Source organism: Melanotaenia boesemani, chromosome 16, assembly GCF_017639745.1.
Source record: "Melanotaenia boesemani isolate fMelBoe1 chromosome 16, fMelBoe1.pri, whole genome shotgun sequence".
Lineage (NCBI taxonomy): Eukaryota > Metazoa > Chordata > Actinopteri > Atheriniformes > Melanotaeniidae > Melanotaenia > Melanotaenia boesemani.
The window spans coordinates 1,579,493-1,599,228 of NC_055697.1; the positions used below are offsets into that span (position 1 = coordinate 1,579,493).

General features: G+C 41.4%; 1 protein-coding gene across 15 annotated transcripts in view; it reads right to left on the reverse strand.

Moving 5' to 3' along the window:
* Positions 1-19,736, reverse strand: part of col13a1 (collagen, type XIII, alpha 1) — a 143,028-nt gene that overhangs the window by 17,641 nt on the left and 105,651 nt on the right. For 12 of the 15 annotated variants that reach the window (XM_042009691.1, XM_042009690.1, XM_042009689.1 and 9 more), the window contains 18 exons: positions 19,026-19,070; positions 15,101-15,127; positions 9,206-9,292; positions 9,083-9,109; positions 8,946-8,981; positions 8,807-8,863; positions 8,692-8,715; positions 8,562-8,615; positions 8,417-8,461; positions 8,101-8,235; positions 6,459-6,530; positions 6,262-6,303; positions 6,139-6,180; positions 5,553-5,579; positions 5,349-5,435; positions 3,604-3,639; positions 1,273-1,326; positions 1,132-1,185 (listed from right to left, as the gene is read on the reverse strand). In XM_042009691.1, coding sequence (XP_041865625.1) covers positions 1,132-1,185; positions 1,273-1,326; positions 3,604-3,639; positions 5,349-5,435; positions 5,553-5,579; positions 6,139-6,180; positions 6,262-6,303; positions 6,459-6,530; positions 8,101-8,235; positions 8,417-8,461; positions 8,562-8,615; positions 8,692-8,715; positions 8,807-8,863; positions 8,946-8,981; positions 9,083-9,109; positions 9,206-9,292; positions 15,101-15,127; positions 19,026-19,070 — 951 coding nt within the window. The remainder of the gene's footprint in view (positions 1-1,131; positions 1,186-1,272; positions 1,327-3,603; positions 3,640-5,348; positions 5,436-5,552; positions 5,580-6,138; positions 6,181-6,261; positions 6,304-6,458; positions 6,531-8,100; positions 8,236-8,416; positions 8,462-8,561; positions 8,616-8,691; positions 8,716-8,806; positions 8,864-8,945; positions 8,982-9,082; positions 9,110-9,205; positions 9,293-15,100; positions 15,128-19,025; positions 19,071-19,736) is intronic. The other 3 variants (XM_042009699.1, XM_042009697.1, XM_042009703.1) reach the window with 3 other exon arrangements.

The window sequence follows — 19,736 nt, forward strand, 5'->3', positions numbered from 1 at the left end:
TTGTTTTGTGATAAACGTTGGGTGTGCTTATGATTTTATGATGTAAAAACTTGTTTTTATCATGTGAAGCACTTTGTGCAGCTCTTATGCATATCCATTGTGGTCTGGAAGTTGTAAAGCATGAGGAAATGAGCTATCTGTCCTCCTTTTTGTGGTCGTCACAGCTGCACAGACCAGCCAACGTCTGAACAAAGAGAAATACTGAAATTTTCAGAGCTCTTCACAGTTAACATATTTTCTAGTACTAATTAAAATATTTGGAAAACTCCCCCAAAAGACATCCCTGAAATAGACAAAAAGCTGCTCCTCAAGGCTCATCTTCATGTTCTTGCTAGCTGCGTTTCCGTTACAGTGTTTTGTAAAATAAAAGCGATACTTCTAACATTTCGATAAAGTGCAGTTGCGATTTGCAGGTGTCTCCATTGAACGGTGTTTAGCACATTAGCCGTCATTCTCGTAAAATCTTGTCCCGCGAGACTCCAGTTTGAGGAGGACAGAGATTTCTACTCCTTTGAAAACTCTTGCATTTTGCCGTTGTTTGCTATGAAGGATGAAGATTATACTTTTACTTTAATTATTTGTAAAAAGATTTCCGTCTCCAGCGTCTACTCGGACTGCGCCATCTCTATTTGAAATGAACCGGTCACATGATCCACTATGTCACGTCTGGTGAAGCGTAAATGCCAGAAAAGTGTTTCCATGACACTTTTGCGAGATACTTCTATATCGACACGTCTGAAAAACCACTTCATCAGAGCGAAAAAACGTTTTAGCGATATTTGAGAGGTTTTTTTAAATGTAGGTGTTTCCATTACCGTGTTTTTAATTACGATATTTAGATTTTGTGCGATTCTAGGGGTAATGGAAACTCACCCAGTGTCTTACTAAGTCTGCATTCAACACTTCAGATGGTTTTGTAGCAAAAAGTGTTTTACTTTGAATAAAGTATTTTAATGACAAAATTGGTTTTATTCTTGTCATTGTTTCAAAATGACTTAAACAAGAATGAAGACACCCTGATTCTTAATAGATTTAAAGAGAAATCATGGAAGATTCCTGATGTTTTAAACATCCTGCTTCTAATCACCTGAAATGTATGAATAAATATGTGAAATGGAATTTCAGACTTACAGGAATGCCTTGCGGCCCAGTTGGTCCTGGTAATCCTGCATCTCCCTTTTCACCCTGACCAGAGAAGATCCAAAGGTGAATTAATGTCAAATGATTTTTCTGTTTTAAATTAAAGGCAGAAATAAAACACGAGCCACGCACTCTCTCTCCCTTTGGTCCGGCTGGTCCTGGCACACCTGGCAGTCCCGTCACACCCTTTAAAACAGAGAAGAGACGTAACCCACAAAGCACTGGTTAACTAATACAAGCAGCACAGAAGAAAAGAAAAAATGCCTCAGATCAAGAACAAGCTTTCTGGTGGACATGCAGTGTCACAAATCATAATGAAAAACACAAGTTTATATTTATAACTTCTGTCCAAAAGGTTAAAAAGGCAGGAAATGAAAAAAATCAAGTCAACAGCTGCTGCTCTCTGTAGAAGATGAAGAGGAAGACGAGGCATTTCAGGCATGTAGAGTGCATACAGCGCCGCATGTGACACAACCATCCCGATGTGCAGTGTGTACGTCAACATGCAGCACGGACATTCCTGCATGCTCCGTGTGGATCAGCTCTGCAGCCAGCTGCAGGGCCAGGACACACTGAGGCAGGACTGAGGACTGACTTTTACACCAGGCCACGTTTCACTCAGGCCACTCTGTTAGAGGCGTGAGGACTTAGACCAGGGGCTACTTTCCTTGGGGACCCCCCTTCATGCATGTACTAAAAAGCCATAGACCCCCTACACCAACACATGCTGAAACCAAGGCCCTGATGCTCACTAGTCCTCGGCCTCCAACTTTGCTCTTAGTGTATATTTGGCTGTTGCAGCTTTCTTTGCGGCTTTTTCGTGGTTCCCATTTGCTTGTGGTATGCCGAGGAGAGCAACAAGTACCTTGTATATATATATATACCTATATATACCTATATATAAATATATATAGGTATATATAAATATTTATATATATATATATATATACATAATACTGTGTGTCTGGTATCTTTGGTTTCATTCTATAATACTGGACTTATTTTTCTACGAAGGTTTGAACTTTGAGGTTGTTTAAACGAGAGAGAAAAGTGTGAAAATGTTAATGTTTTTTCCTGAGAAAAGTGTATAAAGTGTGCAGTGAGGGGTTTTACAGCCTTAAAACATCTATAATAATTGTAAAAAATAAAGCTACCTATTTCACGGATTTCGCTTATTGCGGGTTATTTTTAGAATGTAACTCCCGCGATTAACGAGGGACCACTGTGTACATATTTATACAGTATATGTGTGTGTGTGTGTGTGTGTGTGTGTGTGTGTGTGTGTAATATGGCTGTCAAGTGATTAAAAATTTTAAAACTGCTTACAAATTAATTAATCATGATTAATCACCATTTGCGACTTTGCCTGAAATCTGCAGATTTTACTGTCTTGTATCAACAGAAAGAGCCAAAGCTTACTTGGGTTTTTCTTCGCATTTTTACATAAATGATCGCTTTAGTTGCAATGATCAATTCAATATTACATTAAATAAAAATATCACCTTTGTGCCCCCTTTTCCTGGTCCGTGTTCCTGCCTGGCCCCCCATCAAAACCTTTCTAGACCTGCCCCTGTATAGCTGAAGTGTAAATCCTTTCTACCACCTGTCAGCTACTTTGTTAGGGTCCTGCTCGGATTTGTATCTCAGAACCTCTTCATAATTTCATAATCATATTGGGTGTTCATAATCACATAAAGGATCAGACCTGTGTCTCCAACACACAGCGATTTAGAGAAGAGGTCTCCTTGCTTCTTTTTGAACCTGATCTATGTTCATAGATGTGTGTTTGGCTGTCTGATGACGAGATTTTACAGCTGTGCCACTAGCAAACCTCATTAATACTGAAAAGTAATATGAAATAAAGGTAAACAATATCTAACTGAAATTGGCTTCTGTTATCAACACGTTTCATTCTTCAGCTTCACGTCACCGTGGCGTGGATCTGATTGACATGAAACTGATAAATGTTTCCTACCAAAATCAATACTTTTGGGTAAATACACTATATTGCCAAAAGTATTCACTCACTCACCCAAACAACTGAAACCAGGAGTTCCAATCACTTCCATGGCCACAGGTGTATGAAAATCCAGCACCAAGTCATGCAGACTGTGAAGGAACGTGTCGCTCACAGGTTTTTTATGTTTCTTTACATTAGACATGTACAGTCTCTTTCCACAATCTTATTGGTATTTATAGGAAAAAACTGTGATAGTATAGATGCTCTTTTTCAGTGTAGCTGAACTGGTGAATGGAGTGGATTGTGTATGAATGATCAGTCCAACCCTGAACAGTCCTGTCCTGCAGAGCTTCTTCAGAAAGGAAAGCAGACAGGACAGCGAAGGAGAGCAGAAAGGCAAGCAGACATGGCACCAAGCAGTAGCAGGGGTAAGGAGAGGAGAGGAGGAGCTGGAGGAAGGAGAGGAAGGGTTAGGGGACCGGATCAGGACTTGCACCACTCACCACTGGACCAGGTCTGCCGTCTAACCCATGAGCCCCCTGGATAGCGTTGTACACAGTTAGAGAGCAGAGACGGTGGGGGAGGAGGGGTGGGAGGTGAGTGAAGCTGTGACTTTAACAACACATTCAGATGATGACAAAAAAAGGGTGATGGAAACGGTGAAGGTGGAGGTGAAGTGAGCGACATTAACTGGTGGATGAAGATTCCTCATGGTGCACCCGTCGGACTCACCTTCATCACTAATCTAACACACCACCAACCAGTCGGATGGAGTTCACCACAAACTCACCTTCACTGCTTTCATTAACCCCTTAACGCTCGCCGCGACTATGCTTCAAACCCGGCATTTTTAATTTGATTTCTTTATATCTAGTTATTGTTTTATTTATTATGTCTTTGTTTTATTTGTGCATTTATTTCTATATATTGTTGTGATTAATCTTTATTTATTTATTATTAATTTATTTAATATTAAAATGTGATTTATTTTGTTTCAGGGTTTTTTCTTTTTGTTATTTTTTCCTGCATTCATTTAGTTATTTTCAGTTATAAATAAATTCAGGCATTAAGGGGTTAAATGTGTCCCAAATAACCAAAACGACTGATGTTAAAATAGTAGTTAAAATAGTTAGTTGGCTTGGTGGCTCCCTTTCTGTTTTTGTTTCTTGTAGCTTGTTTCTTTCTAAAAAAGAAATAAGTTCTAAACCTCCTGTTGCAATTGCTGTTACTGGACAAATTAAAGTAGTATTAAAATATTATTGTTATTATTATTACACAACAACAAACAACAACACCAGCTGCTGTTAATAAAGAAGCTGTTTCTTGTTCTTGTTGGGCGTTTGCAAACATACGTCATGGTGTAACCAGGCAGACTGGCTGGACAGTGTGAGGACGGAGAGAGTTCAATATGTTTTCAGTAAAAATAATAAATACTGAACACTTTAAACCATCCACCCTCTAGTCAGATCCAACGTCTGCTCCTCAGCATATCAATTACTTCAGAGTCTGGTTGAATACTTGATTTAGTTTGATTTAAAGTTTATTCATCAGTCTTGGCCACAACATACTTTTCTGCAGTTGGTTTTTCTATTTAGACTTTTTTGAAATTTACATGGTCTTATGGAAGGCTGGCGACCTGTGGTGGCGACCTGCGGTGGCGACCTGCGGTGGCGACCTGCGGTGGCGACCTGCGGAGGACTGGCGACTTGTCCAGGTGTACCTGCCTCTCGTCTGCTAAAAACTAGGCTCCAGCTTCTCAGCGACCCTGAGTTGAGCTAAGCGGTACAGAAAATGGATGGATGGAATTTTTTACTCTTATTTACTTTTTTGTCTGCATGTTTTTTGTTTTTTTTTTCTTCTTTTTTTTCCTTTGGTCCACATTTTATTGTGTTATTGTCTTTGCTTCTAAAAGTTGTCAACTTAGACAGTTTTTTAAATGTGTTATACAAATTGATTTGATTTGATTTGGTAATAAGCGGTACAGGAAATGAATGAGTGAATAATTTTCTTTGGTTTTCTGAGACGACCTCCATTCATACACCTCCACTACTCAGTCATTCTGCTGCCACATAAAAACTCCAGGACTCTTTAAACCGTGATGTTAAACTTTATAGTAAACAGGCCTGTAAGGCATTCTGTGTCAAAGCGTCTTAATTAAATCCATCCATGACAAACTATACCTCCAGCAGCATTTTTAAAAACTAGGACTCGGTCTAAACGAGTCAGGTGGGAGGGAACAGATACTCACAGGAAGTCCAAGATGGCCTCTGTCTCCCTTGTCGCCTTTCTGACCCGACGCTCCCTTCTCTCCCTTCATGCCTATCCCTGGCTCTCCCTGACAAAGATTGTAAACAGCAGATTGCACATAACTGGAAGCAGAATAATAACAAACAAACAAAAACAAAAAGACACAGGCTGGTCTAAAGCTGCAGTCTTTGGGAATGTGTCTCACCTTCGGCCCTGAAGATCCTTGGGAACCCTGGGTGGAATAAAAGCAGTTTAAATTAAACTTATATAAATATATATATATATATATATATATATATATAAATATATATATATATGTATACTAACACATGTATGCACAAGGTGAAGGGAAAGAAATGACATTAATACCATACAGGTAAAGGGATTGAGTTAAATGGAAAAGAAACAGAAAACTGAGCAAAGCTGCGACTCTGTTGATCTCCGTCTCCAAACTGTCTTCTGATATTTGGATAAAAATCTGAATGTGCAACTCTAAATTTGCAGATCTGGAGCCAAGAGAACAGCGAGATACGGACCAGTTTACAGCCACTGAATTCTGACTTCAAATCTGTTTGTTTTCATGTGTACTTCAACCAGCAGATCCACCACACAGATGAAAACTCTGCTTTACATCTTAGTGTTTCCTTCATCTCCGTCAGCCCTTATCTGACCACACCTCTACCAGAACCCCATGAATTTAGCTCCATCTTCAGTTTCTGTGCAGCAGAAAACATATTCATGGCGGTGCCTCGTGGGCCTTTGGATGAAGATGAAACACATATTTTACTTACTGCAGGACCAACCGGACCTGGGGGACCTGGAGGACCATAGATCTAAAGACAAAAACAAACAAAACAAACTGATTTAGCATAAAGTGCACAAATCAGACCTGTGGGACTGGGACCAGTCCTTACCAGTTCTGACCTTCCTCCATCTCCAGGTTCACCTTTAGGACCCTGAGACAAGACGTGGAGAAACAGACACAAAGTTTATGATTGTCAGAACAAACCAGTGGATGAAAATGTTTGCACATGACACAGACAACATGTCCCCTCCTGCAGGACAAAAAGTGCATCCATACAGATGCATCCTGAGGGACACCACTGCATACCATTGTGCCAGGTAATCCAATAGGGCCAGGGGACCCTGTAGCCCCCTTTTCACCAGTAGGGCCATCTAAACCCTACAGAACAGGGAAGTAGAAATACACATCACCATGATGGACCAGCCTCTCAGTTCAGGGACTAATGATCTGTTTCTCACTCAAAGCATAAAAGCAGAACTTTGTTTTCATCCAACATTTAAAACCAAATGTTTCCACCAACCAGAGAGGAAAGCTTCATCTTCGTCTATTTTTCTTTTTTTTTTTTTTTGAAATGCAGAAAAAAAAAAGTTAGTAAATGAGTGTTGGCTGGATTATTTCTTTGTTATAACAGTGCTTGTTAGCCATGGGTGTCCAGTTCTGGTCTTTGAAGACCACCATCCTGCAGGTTTTAGTCATTTTCCTGACCTAACACATCTATAGTGCACATGGACCTGATGGGGAAGGACAGCCATGCCAGTCAACAGCAAAAGATCTAGACGGTTTATCGTGGGAACAGCCCACATATTCAACTCTGCTGCTCATCCCACACATACATTTTCCTTCCACATAAGGTTCCATTTAAAAGGGAAATAAACAGACTTTCCAACAGTATCAGATTTATTGTTAAAGCAAAGAACAAGTCCACCAAACACTCATTTACTGACTTCTCATAAGTTTATATAATTTTTTCTGTTGTTGTTGTTTGTGATTCGGGTTCCCTCACATGTAAAATGGTAAATGTTCTGTATTTATACAGCGCTTTACTGTACCTGAAACGATACCCAAAGCGTTTTACATCACATTCACACATTCAAGGCGGACAACCATGCAAGGCGCTAACCACGACCCATGAGCTCGACAGGCCGAGGATTGAACCGGCAACCCTCAGGCCACAAGACGACCGCTCTACCCACTGCACCACGCCGCCCCTGCCAATGTCTGTAATACATCATTTTCAGACATTGTTTTACTTCTCGGCTCTTGATGAAGTCTTACACTCGGGATGGGGATTTAGGTAGAAAATACAGTTTTGATTCTAGCAAAATTTTACAGTACAAGTGATTTATTTCCCATCAGATTCACATGTTGCTTTACTGTCACCAGACTTATAAGATATTTAAATGATCACTTAATTTATTACAAATACAACAACTAGTACTATCTCAGTATCTCCTTTCTAATTTGATTTGATTCATCCATCACAAATTTGAATTTTCTCACATAACAGCAACTGGTTGATATAGTCTCCCAGTAATACCAGTATAACTGGAACTCCTGTACTTAAGGTTATGATATGCTTATTAAGAAAGCTTCTTTAAAATTTCCTAAACATTTTCAAGCCTTTAGGAAGAAAATCTATTTTTCACTATCACTTCTTTTAGTTGTACTTAATGATGTCCAACAGACCTCAAAAAAGCAATAAAGTTTTATTATCATAGCATTACAAATAGCAGAGTGTTTATATGGGGGCACAGTGAATAAAAAGCTGCAGGATAGTGTCACTCCCGCGGTCTCCTTCAGTTAGTTAGTCTCTAATCAGGCCTTGGAAGTGCAGCTGGGGAAAGCCAGGCCTTCCCTCTGGATAATGACAGATGTGGGACCCTGGCTGTGGTCAGGAAACCCCAGGCAGTGCTCTGATGTGTGGTGTGTACTTAACACAGTCACTCACAGGTGATCCAGATGGACCCATGTCTCCCTTGTCTCCCTTGGGTCCTGGTAAGCCCATAAGACCTCCCTCTCCTCTGGGACCTTCAGGACCGGCCAGGCCTGCAGGACCAGGCTCTCCAGGCTTTCCTCTAGGTCCCTAAAAACACACTAGCTTAATAAATTGATTGCAACTAACTGGATATGCTGTGTTAGAATAAACAAACAAACAAACAAACATTAAAGTGAAAATAGAAAAAATCAATCAATAATCATCAGCTCTTTTTTAATTAAAATCTACATTCACTAAATAATTCAGCTGCCAAATCACAAAGTTGTACCTTTTCTCCATCCAGTCCTGGAGGTCCTGGTAGACCGACTTCTCCCTGAGGATACAAATGTTGGATCACCAACCAAGTGCAGGAGGAAACACAAACACTCAATCTGAAATTCCTCCACAGCAGCTTCATCTGACTTTGCTCTTACCTTGGCACCAGACACTCCAGGGGGCCCTGGAGGTCCAGGTAATCCAGGGGGACCCTAGGGCAGATAATCAGTAAATGTTATTTAGTGGATTAAATACAAATATGTTCTCTAGTTGGGAAAAATAACGTACCATCAGGGGGATGTTGCGGATATCCTGTGAAGGAATATTTGTTATTAATAGTCTGTTATTATATTTATTATGTTGTCCTCATATGACAGAAGTATGAAATGAAAGCGTAACATACATTTTCGTTGTTGTGGATTTCAGCTTTTCCTGGCTCCCCAGTTGGCCCTGGAAGACCCTGTGAGTTGAGAATGACATCCTGTAAATTTTATGAACAGAAATGGGACTTTTGTAATGATGTTACTCTGGCAGGGACTTACTCTGGGACCTGCTGGGCCTTCAGGGCCTCCTTCTCCCTACATGTTCAATGAAGATGAAGAAAAGACCAAGTTGAAACTTCTCAACATGTGTTTGTACTTGAAAAGCAGGTTTCTCATCAAATGATCTGTTTCCTCACCTTTTCTCCATGGTTACCTTTGTCACCCTAAAAAAAACATCACATCATGACTCATCGTGCAGTCTTGAAAATTAGAAATGTAAAAGTTATTGCTGTTAGAGGAGGTTTTTCATGTCCTCCCACCTTGGGCCCCGTTAGGCCTGGCAGTCCTGGCGAACCTGGTTCACCTTTGATTCCCTGAGCTGCAGAACTCGGTTCTCCCTTCTCCCCCTGGTATTCATACAGAACAAAGTCTAAACCACTAATCCAACAAGCAATAAATACTAGATTCTCACTGATAAATTAAATGACACATTAAAATGGAAAATATTAAGACAGTGACAGTAAAGTGGACCACAATGCACCACGTGTATCAAGTATTATTAGTATTAGTTTTAGTAGACTAACCCACTGAATAGAAGAGAGTATCTGATACCATCCTCCACACAATAAATAAGTTCTTGGCTGTTAAGTGGACTCGTATAGTTCTGTGTTATAAAATCAGGACATGAGTGATGACTCAAAGACGAGGATGTATGTAGCTGGCGAAGCGGCTGAAGTGGAACTGAAGTGGAATTTTATTGGTTAAGGATAATTAATCATAATTTCATGGTTACTTTAAAAAAAAAGGGGGAAAAAAGGGAGAAACTCATTTATTTGTGTACATGAGTTAAAAAATAAAGGATATTTTGAGTTAAAAAAGAAACATGCATGTGAAATATTATTGTTTATTGTTAAATAGTAATATGGAAAAAAAAAGAGATTGGAAATTAAGCTATAGCTGTGTGAGAGAGGAAATATTTAGCTGTATACAATAATACCATTATTGTTGTGCAGGCTAGGCTAGGTTGAGTGGTTCTGGTCTTGTGTTCACTCATAGCAGTGTTGCTTTTTGGTCTTTTGAAAGTTGGGTTGTTGTTGTGTTGCCAAAGAAATGTCCCGTTGTGGTAATGTTGCATCCCAGTGATGCTGGAGTGAAATGGGACTTGAATACTCTGGTTAACTGTTCTGATATCACAGCCATGAACATAAATTAGATGAGGATAATTTGTTTCTGGTGTTTTCTGCTGACTTATCGCTGTCTCCTCTTCTCATCATCTACTTTAACTGCAGACATCAAACATTAAAAAGTAAGATTTCTTTCCAAATAATTTAGTAAAGGATGCATGTTTGACTGTAGTTAGAAATGACTCACATACAGTATGAGAGAAATAACAGTTAGTTCCAGTCATCAGAGCTCATTAGCATCCACTTGAATCAGCATTGCTCCAAACAAGAAGTAAAGAACGACATTGAAAGAAAAACAGAGACGATACTACCCAAAACCTGCATGTTAAAGGTAAAAATAACGTCCATGACATGACAAAACTGTGATCATTGTCTAACCAGGTCAAGTAGTGTGGATTTCTAACCTCAGCTGAGTGATGCTACAGCCTAAACCCAACCAGGAAATGACAATGTTGTTTTTAAGTGTAGCCAAGGAAACCCGTAAAATGGCATTGATAAAGATGGTCTCATTGTAAAAAGAAGGTTTTTTAGTCTAAATCCTGATAGTTGTCTAAAGCCCACCACCCACCAGTTTCCACCAATGGATCTGGGTTGGTACAGGACGCCTCAGGACACTTTTTTAAATGTGTTTCCACAGGTGAAAACTGTGTAAGGTAACAAAATATCCAACCCAAGCTCATACTTTTCTGGGGTCCCAATCTTGCCAATCTCACAATAAAGGCTGGACCTTGATACACTGCAATCCGTTGTTTGGTTGAAAGAATCATGACTTCCTGTGTGACTCGGCAGTAAGAACAAAGAGGGCACATGTTTAAATATACGGTGGATGGCTCAGGTTGGAGGATTGAATCAAAGAGAAGACTTGATGCAGTCTGTTAGTTTACAGCTGTCTTGTACAAATGCAATGTTATTATAAACTGGACTAATGTGGATTTGTTTTAATGGGATCACAGTGAACTGGATTGAATTGATTACGTCTGTAAAGTGCTCTGAGATGACTTGGTTGTGACTTGTACTGGATATATAAAGCTGAGTGAATCCCTTCTGCCTCCAGTGGAGGGAGATACAGGACACCATTACGAGACAACTTAACTTCTATTTACAAAAAAAACAAAACAAAAAAACGCACCAATCTGATTAACATGTGGATTAACAATGTCAAATCACTCAGGCAGTAAATATGATGGATGCAGACATATCCAAAATGTTAGGATGCTCATTCCATTCCAGCCGTACCCTATAACCCCTCTTGCCAGGGATACCAGGGATGCCAGGCATACCAGGGACTCCAGACTGGCCCTTTTTGATGGAAGGAAGACAATTACTGCCCATGAATCATTCAGGTCTATGTAAAAGCTGCCTCACAGGGCTCAAACATGACTTTACCTTCAACCCAGGAGCACCCGGGAAACCTGCTTCTCCCTACAACGGCCAAAAATGGCATACAAGACGCAGAGGGGACAAGACAAAAAGGAGAACAGCTGATAAGAAATTCTAACAGTACATGCAGACACATGCAGATGTTACATGCACCACGTTCACAAGTCTCTGAAACCAGAGATCACCAACTCCAAAGCTCTTTGGGACGACTGTCCTGCAGCTTTTAGATGTTTCTAAAATAATGTCCACTTATAAACACAACATGAGGTAAAAGTTATTTTGTGTGAATTAGCAGCTACAGCAGGATGAAATGATGAGCCATCCACATGAAAACAGCCGTGTCATTGAAACCATCTGTGTTCCTGCTCCCCTTGAAAGATGAATACTCAGAGGGTTTCAAACTGATGTCTATTCCCAGCTAAGATCAGATAGAAGTGGCTGGTCCAGGGAGTTCCTCCAGTCCTGCATCTGTGTGTGGCTGCGCACTGGGAACCATTAATTACTTCCAGTCTGCATCACTCAGCATCCAGACTTTAAAAAACAAACTTAAACTGCATCAATCAGATTTCCCATGAATCCACAGCAGATATGAACCAACACTGTTTTGCAAAGGAGCATCTGATCTAATGGGAAATAAAAACCCAAACCTATAGATATAAAAAAGATAATTATATCCTAAATTAATTTAGACGGTGCACCCAGTTCTGGAAAATACATCACACGATGAAGACGCATAATGAGTTAAAACCTGATCTTCAACTTACTACGGAGGTCAGAAGTCTTGGGAATCATGACAGGATCACAAGTTTAATCCCAACACAACATCACACTGACTCAGAGGATAACGACTGTTCGCTGGTATTACGAACTCTGCTAGGATTCAATATGTTTTGGATCTGATTGATTTCAGGATCTAGAGAAATATATGAGACAATATGACAGCTGATTTAACACAATCGCTTCCATTTAAATTAAAAATGTATGTTTTCCTCCAATTAGACATTTAAATAAACAAAAACATACTGAAGCACATTTTGGACGTTGAGCTTTAAAATCTTCACATCATGGAGAATAAACGACTATTAATAGAGATTAAATCTATAGGAGTCTGACTTCATCACACATCGGTGCAGATGGATGAAATCTGTGTCATGATAAATAAATACATCAGAATTGTTTATTAAACTAAAAGAAAAATTAAATCAGTTGGATATTTAACCCCTTAACGCCTGAATGTATGTACAATTACTGTATATAAGTATAAATAATAAGATAAATAATAAATAGTTGATAGAAAAACAAATACATAATAGTAAATAAAAGCAAAAAGATAAATAATAAACAGAGGCCAGAAGGGGTTTGTCTGAACAACAAGCATCAGGGGTTAATATACTGTAGCTCTGCGTGTGGCTAACTAAACATGTTTACACCAACATGTATGTGATGTTTCCCCATACATGAATGTTCCGGAGCAGAAAACTGTCAACGTCAATATTGTGACAGACCAGATTAAAACTTTATTCCAACTGATATTCCAGAGCTCAGGAGGAAAAATGGCATGTTGGATCTTCTTTACGAGCAGCCTGAACATACGGCTGGGAGAAAAGAATAAGTTCCATATTTCTCTGATTATTCTGCCTGCTGATCAGTTGAAAAGCAGTAAAAAGCGCGTTGGTGCTTCCTGCTCTGGTAATGGTCCTCTCTTAGCTCCACTGCTGCTCTGGTTCCCAGTCCTGACCTCTAACATCTGTCCGTAAACCTGCTCAGGATCTGTCACTAGTCTTGACACCTGTTTGTGACCTGCTTCCTGGACTTTGTTTTCCCGGTCAGACTGCTTTTTACTGGCAGTAAAGGACAGTTAAAAGTTTGTTTGTCCTCACCCTCACTGAGGAATCTGTTTGTTCTACACAGATGGACAGCCACTAGAATGAGGAGACAGCTGAGCTCCTATTGGCTCACAATCCTTCTCCTTTACAGCGAAGCAGTAAGCTGATTTTCAGTGTTTCTGGGTGAAAACTGCTTTCAAAGACAGGAATAACATCCGTCCAGAGCGCAGTGGCAGTATTTGAGCTGAGTGACGGATGAAATGAAGGCCTGTGGTGGTAGTCCTGCTTGTTTCCTGCACATGTAGCTGTTGGCTGCTGGGACCTCTGGAGCTGAACAGGTTTAGTCCAGAAGTCATCATTTGTGGTCAGCACCACGCAGAGATGAATCATTATTGTATAAACCACAAACGCTCTCAACTGGCCCACTCTGCAGTGTTTGACTGTGGCACCATGCAGCCAGCTCAGAGGGACAGAACTCCTCCGGAAGCCGGTCCTCATCACTGAAGCCTGCAGGACCACTTTCTCTTCATTATCAAAGAACACGAGTCTTTTCAGATTGCTGCTGCCAGAGGATCTCTATAGAATAATGTGTTCTTCCTCCCTCTCTCATTTGTCTCAGATAATGAACTAAACACACACTCGCACACACACACACACACACACACATACATGGCTGCTGCTACTCCTGCTCCTGCTGGAGGACTCCGAGTCCAGACCCACTGACTCAAGTCTGCCGAAGAAGGTTTACACTAGTTGCAGAAATGCTATTTGTTTTAGACACAAAGGCACTGTGGAGTCATCGTAGAGAGAAAGAAAGCCTGCTGCAGACCTGGGAACACTGCTGGTCGCTGCTCTGCTTCAAATCATTTTACCTGATAAAAAGATAAAGGGTTTTATAACAAATATGGAGGAAAAAATGCATTTACCATCGAGTGAAGAAGTGAATTAGGAGGCTCGTCACCCACATAAAAACAGACTCGATTCAAAGTGAGGAGAAGAGATCTGCTGGTTTTCATTGTTCCTCAGTAGAGCTTCTGATCCATAACATCACTTATCTCACAAAACTACTGCATGTCCTCACTGTCGGCTTCATGAGGGATTACAGTTTGTGTTTGAAGGCAACGGCTGCTCAAAGCAAACTGTGCACATGCTGTTCAGCCAGAAGATAAATCTAAACGGGGTTTCCATCATTTAGACTCAGGCGGAAACGTCTGTGATCTGGACATGCATAAATAAAGCTCGGCATGCCACACACTACTCCACGCCTGGCTTTCGCTCTACTTTCTCTCCCCTCTCTCCCCTCTCTCCTGGGAAACCCCTTTTTCCTTCATCTCCCTGCAAAGTGGATGGAAACATCAGCTCAGAGAAGCAGCGGGGCCGTAAAAGCAGACCCACCCCTTCAGCTAAGGATAAATCAAAGCAGGAAGAAAAGCCCAGGGGAAAGGGGAGGTGCTCCTTCATGACAGGGACCTGAAAGCAGGAAATCTAAATATTCACACATGACATCAAGTCCCAAGAAACTAGTGGTTGCCTAGGAAAAGAAACAAACAGTAGACCCGGCAAAGCTCTGATGGTTCATCAGATAACTGTCTGACATGGAGAGGTTCCAGCTACAGCAGCTCATCCTCCTCATGTCTGCTAAAGCTACAGCAGAAGTCAAATAGACAAAACTGTGCTTGTGCTTGTTTTGTTATTGGAATAAAAACTCCACACACATAAAGACACTGCTCATCTTTCTACTGCAAATCAAAACTCAGAAAAACTTTTCATCAGATAAAAAATCACTAAACTACCTCTCAGGAAACTTTAGAAAAGAGCCTCTTACCTTTATTCCTTGGTCTCCTTTAGCTCCCTGTGGGGCGAAACAGAAACAAACTGTGACTGGAACAAGTGACAGGAGCTGAGTCGCTCCACTAGATGGAGCACAAATCCTGCTTCAAGCATCTGGGTTCATTACAGAATCTGGGCTGATTTCATGGGGAAGCAACATGAGAGGGGACAGCAGTTGAGGATTACAAGCTAATAATCTGCACAGAAGCTCAGCGCAGCGAGGTGGTTCCTGCAGAGCAGCTGCTTCAGAAAGGAGAGCGTTCCCTCTGCCATCCTGACAGCTCAGCTTGCATCAGGGTGAATCAGGGTGACTCAGGGTGACTCAGCTTGCATCAGGGTGAATCAGGGTGACTCAGGGTGACTCAGGGTGAATCAGGGTGAATCAGGGTAACTCAGAGTGAATCAGGTTGAATCAGGGTGACTCAGGGTGAATCAGGGTGACTCAGGGTGAATCAGGGTAACTCAGAGTGAATCAGGGTGACTCAGGGTGAATCAGGGTGACTCAGGGTGAATCAGGGTGACTCAGGGTGACTCAGGTTGAATCAGGGTGACTCAGGGTGACTCAGGTTGAATCAGGGTGACTCAGGGTGACTCAGGGTGAATCAGGGTAACTCAGAGTGAATCAGGTTGAATCAGGGTGACTCAGGGTGAATCAGGGTGACTCAGAGTGAATCAGGGTGAATCAGGGTGAATCAGGGTGACTCAGAGTGAATCAGGGTGAATCAGGGTGACTCAGGGTGAATCAGGGTGACTCAGAGTGAATCAGGGTGAATCAGGGTGAATCAGGGTGACTCAGAGTGAATCAGGGTGAATCAGGGTGACGAGGCCCTGCACTGACAAACGTTCCTGGTTTGGAACTTGACTTGTTCTCTGTGGCTCCTTCAGCATCCTCCAACATACACTCTGAACTGCATTCAGAGGTTTTAATGTGACTCATTTTGTTCCCTTGTCATATTTTCAAATGTAGAGTCCAACAAGTCTGAAGGAAAATGTCTCGTCTTCAGCTTTAAATACTCAGTAAACCGTGTGTGTCCTCCACAGGAAGACCATTAACCAGGGGAAAAGTGGAAAGGAACAAGTATGAGGAGAGCGTGGTGGACATAACTCGCTGTAACCCCCACACTTCAAAGCCAAGGTTAAAACTTCTAAGCTGCCAGCCATGCAGTATGTGTGTGCATGGGTGTGTGTGTGTGTGTGTGTTATTTCCCTACATGCTGGTGTGCAGTCAGAGTTTTGTCCCCGGTTTATGGGGACATCCTATAAATGTGGAGGCAATAATCTGGTCTGAGGTTTGAGGGTTTAGACCTGGTTTTAGGGTCAGGTTTAGAATCAGGTTTTGATTAGGTCTACACTCGGCTTTTCTGACCCCCAAGTCAGAATCCCGTCTTTAAAAACGAAGAAGAACCGTTCAGCGGGTTCTACCAAGATGTCTGCCTGAGTTCTACAGGTTAGTTTTACTGAAATGAAAACATTTTATATGTTGATGGTAAATATGACAAATATGCTGACCGGGGACTCAAACAGTCGGCTCCGGTTTTCTACCTCAGATAGACAAAAAAAAAAAAAAAAAAATTAAACAGACACGACATAATGTCCAGTCTGATGTCGTTTCAGTTCATCTGTTGTTGTGTTTCCAGTGTTTCTAAGTCAGTTTCCTTTAGAAAATAAAGTTTTTATTCCAACAAACCCTAACCCAGCTGGAGGTAAAATGAGATTAAATTTTCCTTCTGATGAAAAAACTTTACTTTGTTTTGTTGGATCAGAATAATTTATTTATGTAATTGTACTATAATTAAACATAATAGTAACTACACTAGTAAATGAAGGAAAGAAAGATGTAATATTTTAACCTCACAGATCTAGACGGACTGAACCATAACTAACTAACCCAAATACATCAATTTGATCCAGAATATTCATGTTTACGTCAATCAACTAAACTCTTTCTTACTAAATTCAAGCTTGATTTAGGAAATTATTTCCACTGTGTGTGTGTGTGTGTGTGTGTGTGACATGTTCATCTTTGATTAAACACTTTCCATTGTATAAATGTCACTATCATAAATGCGGCTGCAGACGCTGCCTGCATCGTTTTATGGGGTCACACACTTGGTCCATGTGGACGGATGGACCAGTGACCCGTCCACATCTTGTCCAGGGTGTGTCCTGCCACGTATCCCAGACCACATATAGACCAGGGAAGAACGAGTTAATAACAATCTGAGGTTTGCGCTGAAGGAAGTTAAAAGGCTAATGCTAACATTTTTAAGTGTGACTAATAGAAATGTTCTAGATTATGAGGGAAAGTTTGTTCACGTGTCAAAACATAAACCCTGAAAAAACAAGAACATTTTTGGCCTTTCCATAGTAACTCTGTGGAACGAGTCCACTATGTTGAGGATGAATTTTCAGCGAGTGCTTCTTTCTGCATGTGGACAGAGGAGATTCATCAGGACTGAAGGGGCAACAAACTTCAACACAACACCGGCTTGTGCCACCGTGATGCATCCTAAATGCTCTTAATGGCTGAGACCTGAGATAAATCCACCACCCCCACCCACCCGGGGTTTATCTGTATATGCATTCAGAGCCATGTTTCCACTTTTTCCTCATTTCCAGTTATTCCTGCTACTATTTACCTGCTATCCTCACTAAACCAACTCCAGCTCAGCTGCTTTGTGGCGCCACCGTGCATCAGAAACGTCTTCTTGGCTTTATTCCAGCCATAGAGGAGCATTATTTTTCTTCTTTTCACACACACATAGAACTTTCTGCTCACTGGTTGATCTTTGGCTGCTCCTGATTGGACGTTACCGTCAATCTAAGCTCTCTGATTGGTGGAAAGTCTGACAGGAAGTGGCTTCATCATCATGTCCAGGTCTAAATAGAGGTCTCTTAGCAACATAGTAGTGATGGTGATGTTTTTATGGTGAAATGTGATAAATAATGTTATCATGGATCATTGTGGATTTACCAGATAGAGTCTCTGAATAAAACTACATTTGGTGGCTGGATTGGAAACATCCTGGACGGGTTAGAAATGCCTGGAAAACCTCCATAGATCATCTAAAGGGTTAAATATCCATCACATTTACCCACAGAGTTCCTGAAAAACTGATGATATAGTGATAGAGATAGTGTTCAGGCGCGCCGGAGATCTAGTGGAGTTTTAAGGGAAGAAGAGTTTCTAAGCTAGAACTGTTTTACTTTTTGTTTGTTTGTTGCTGTCTAGGACACCAAAGTGGCCCAGATTGTACTTTTGTGTTCATGCATCGATCCATATAATTATTTTTTTATCATTTGTCTCATTGGGATGCTGTCAGAAAGCGGTCGCGTACTCAGAGGGGATTTTAGCTTCAAATTTCCTCTCATCTGTTTTCTGTGTGACCTTACCACACCACACATCACAGAGCAGCTCATGTCTTTGTTTTAACAGGCACAACAGTAGCCAAGACGTAAACAGAAAGACACAACCAGTAATCCATCAACCAGTGGCTGAGTTTGCTGACTGAACACTACCAAACATTCCTCTCCTCAGAAAACCTCGCAGCTACTACTGCACGTCAGAAAACAAACTGGAACATGGTCGAGGTGAATAAATGAAGAACCTGCACACAAACTGAGCACAATGCTGCAGAGCAATGTGCCAACCAGCCATCACCAAAGGTTCTCACATCCAACTAAACCTTTTAAAACAGCTTTGGTTGAATAAATCTGCTGTCTGGATTCATGACATCATTCTTGTGCTCTGAGATTCAGTCAAGCCAGAAAAACTTGAGAAAAAGCGGGTTAGGGAAAAAAAGAATGAAAACACGGACCCAGCAACTTTCCACTTTATGGAAATGGGATTTTAATGGTCTGCTTTCGTCTGGAGCTTTAAGACATTTCTGTTAGACATTAAATGGTAGAAGGTAAAATACCTGTGGGCCTTCAGGACCTGGTGGGCCGACATCTCCTCGGTCACCCTGTGGAACAACAGAAAGATAAAAATAAAAGCCACAAATGTTAATTTCAGCTCCTCTTAAATGACTTTCTGAGATACAGTTTAAAGATTCCTCCAATTTATCAGACCCTCTCTGTGGAACCAGCTCCCAGTCTGGCTTCAGGTATCAGACCCTCTCTGTGGAGCCGGTTCCCAGTCTGGCTTCAGGTATCAGACCCTCTCTGTGGAACCAGCTCCCAGTCTGGCTTCAGGTATCAGACCCTCTCTGTGGAACCAGCTCCCAGTCTGGCTTCAGGTATCAGACCCTCTCTGTGGAACCAGCTCCCAGTCTGGCTTCAGGTATCAGATCCTCTCTGTGGAACCAGTTCCCAGTCTGGCTTCAGGTATCAGACCCTCTCTGTGGAACCAGTTCCCAGTCTGGCTTCAGGTATCAGACCCTCTCTGTGGAACCAGTTCCCAGTCTGGCTTCAGGTATCAGACCCTCTCTGTGGAACCAGTTCCCAGTCTGGCTTCAGGTATCAGACCCTCTCTGTCTTCCTGATAAATCTTATAGCAAGTCTGGCTCGGTGACCCTGATCCATCCTTTAGTCCTGCTGCTATAGGCCAAGGCTGCTGGGGGACGTCCCATGATGCACTGGGCTCCTCTCTGCTCTCTTTACACTCCATGTAGCAACATCTGACATTGTTG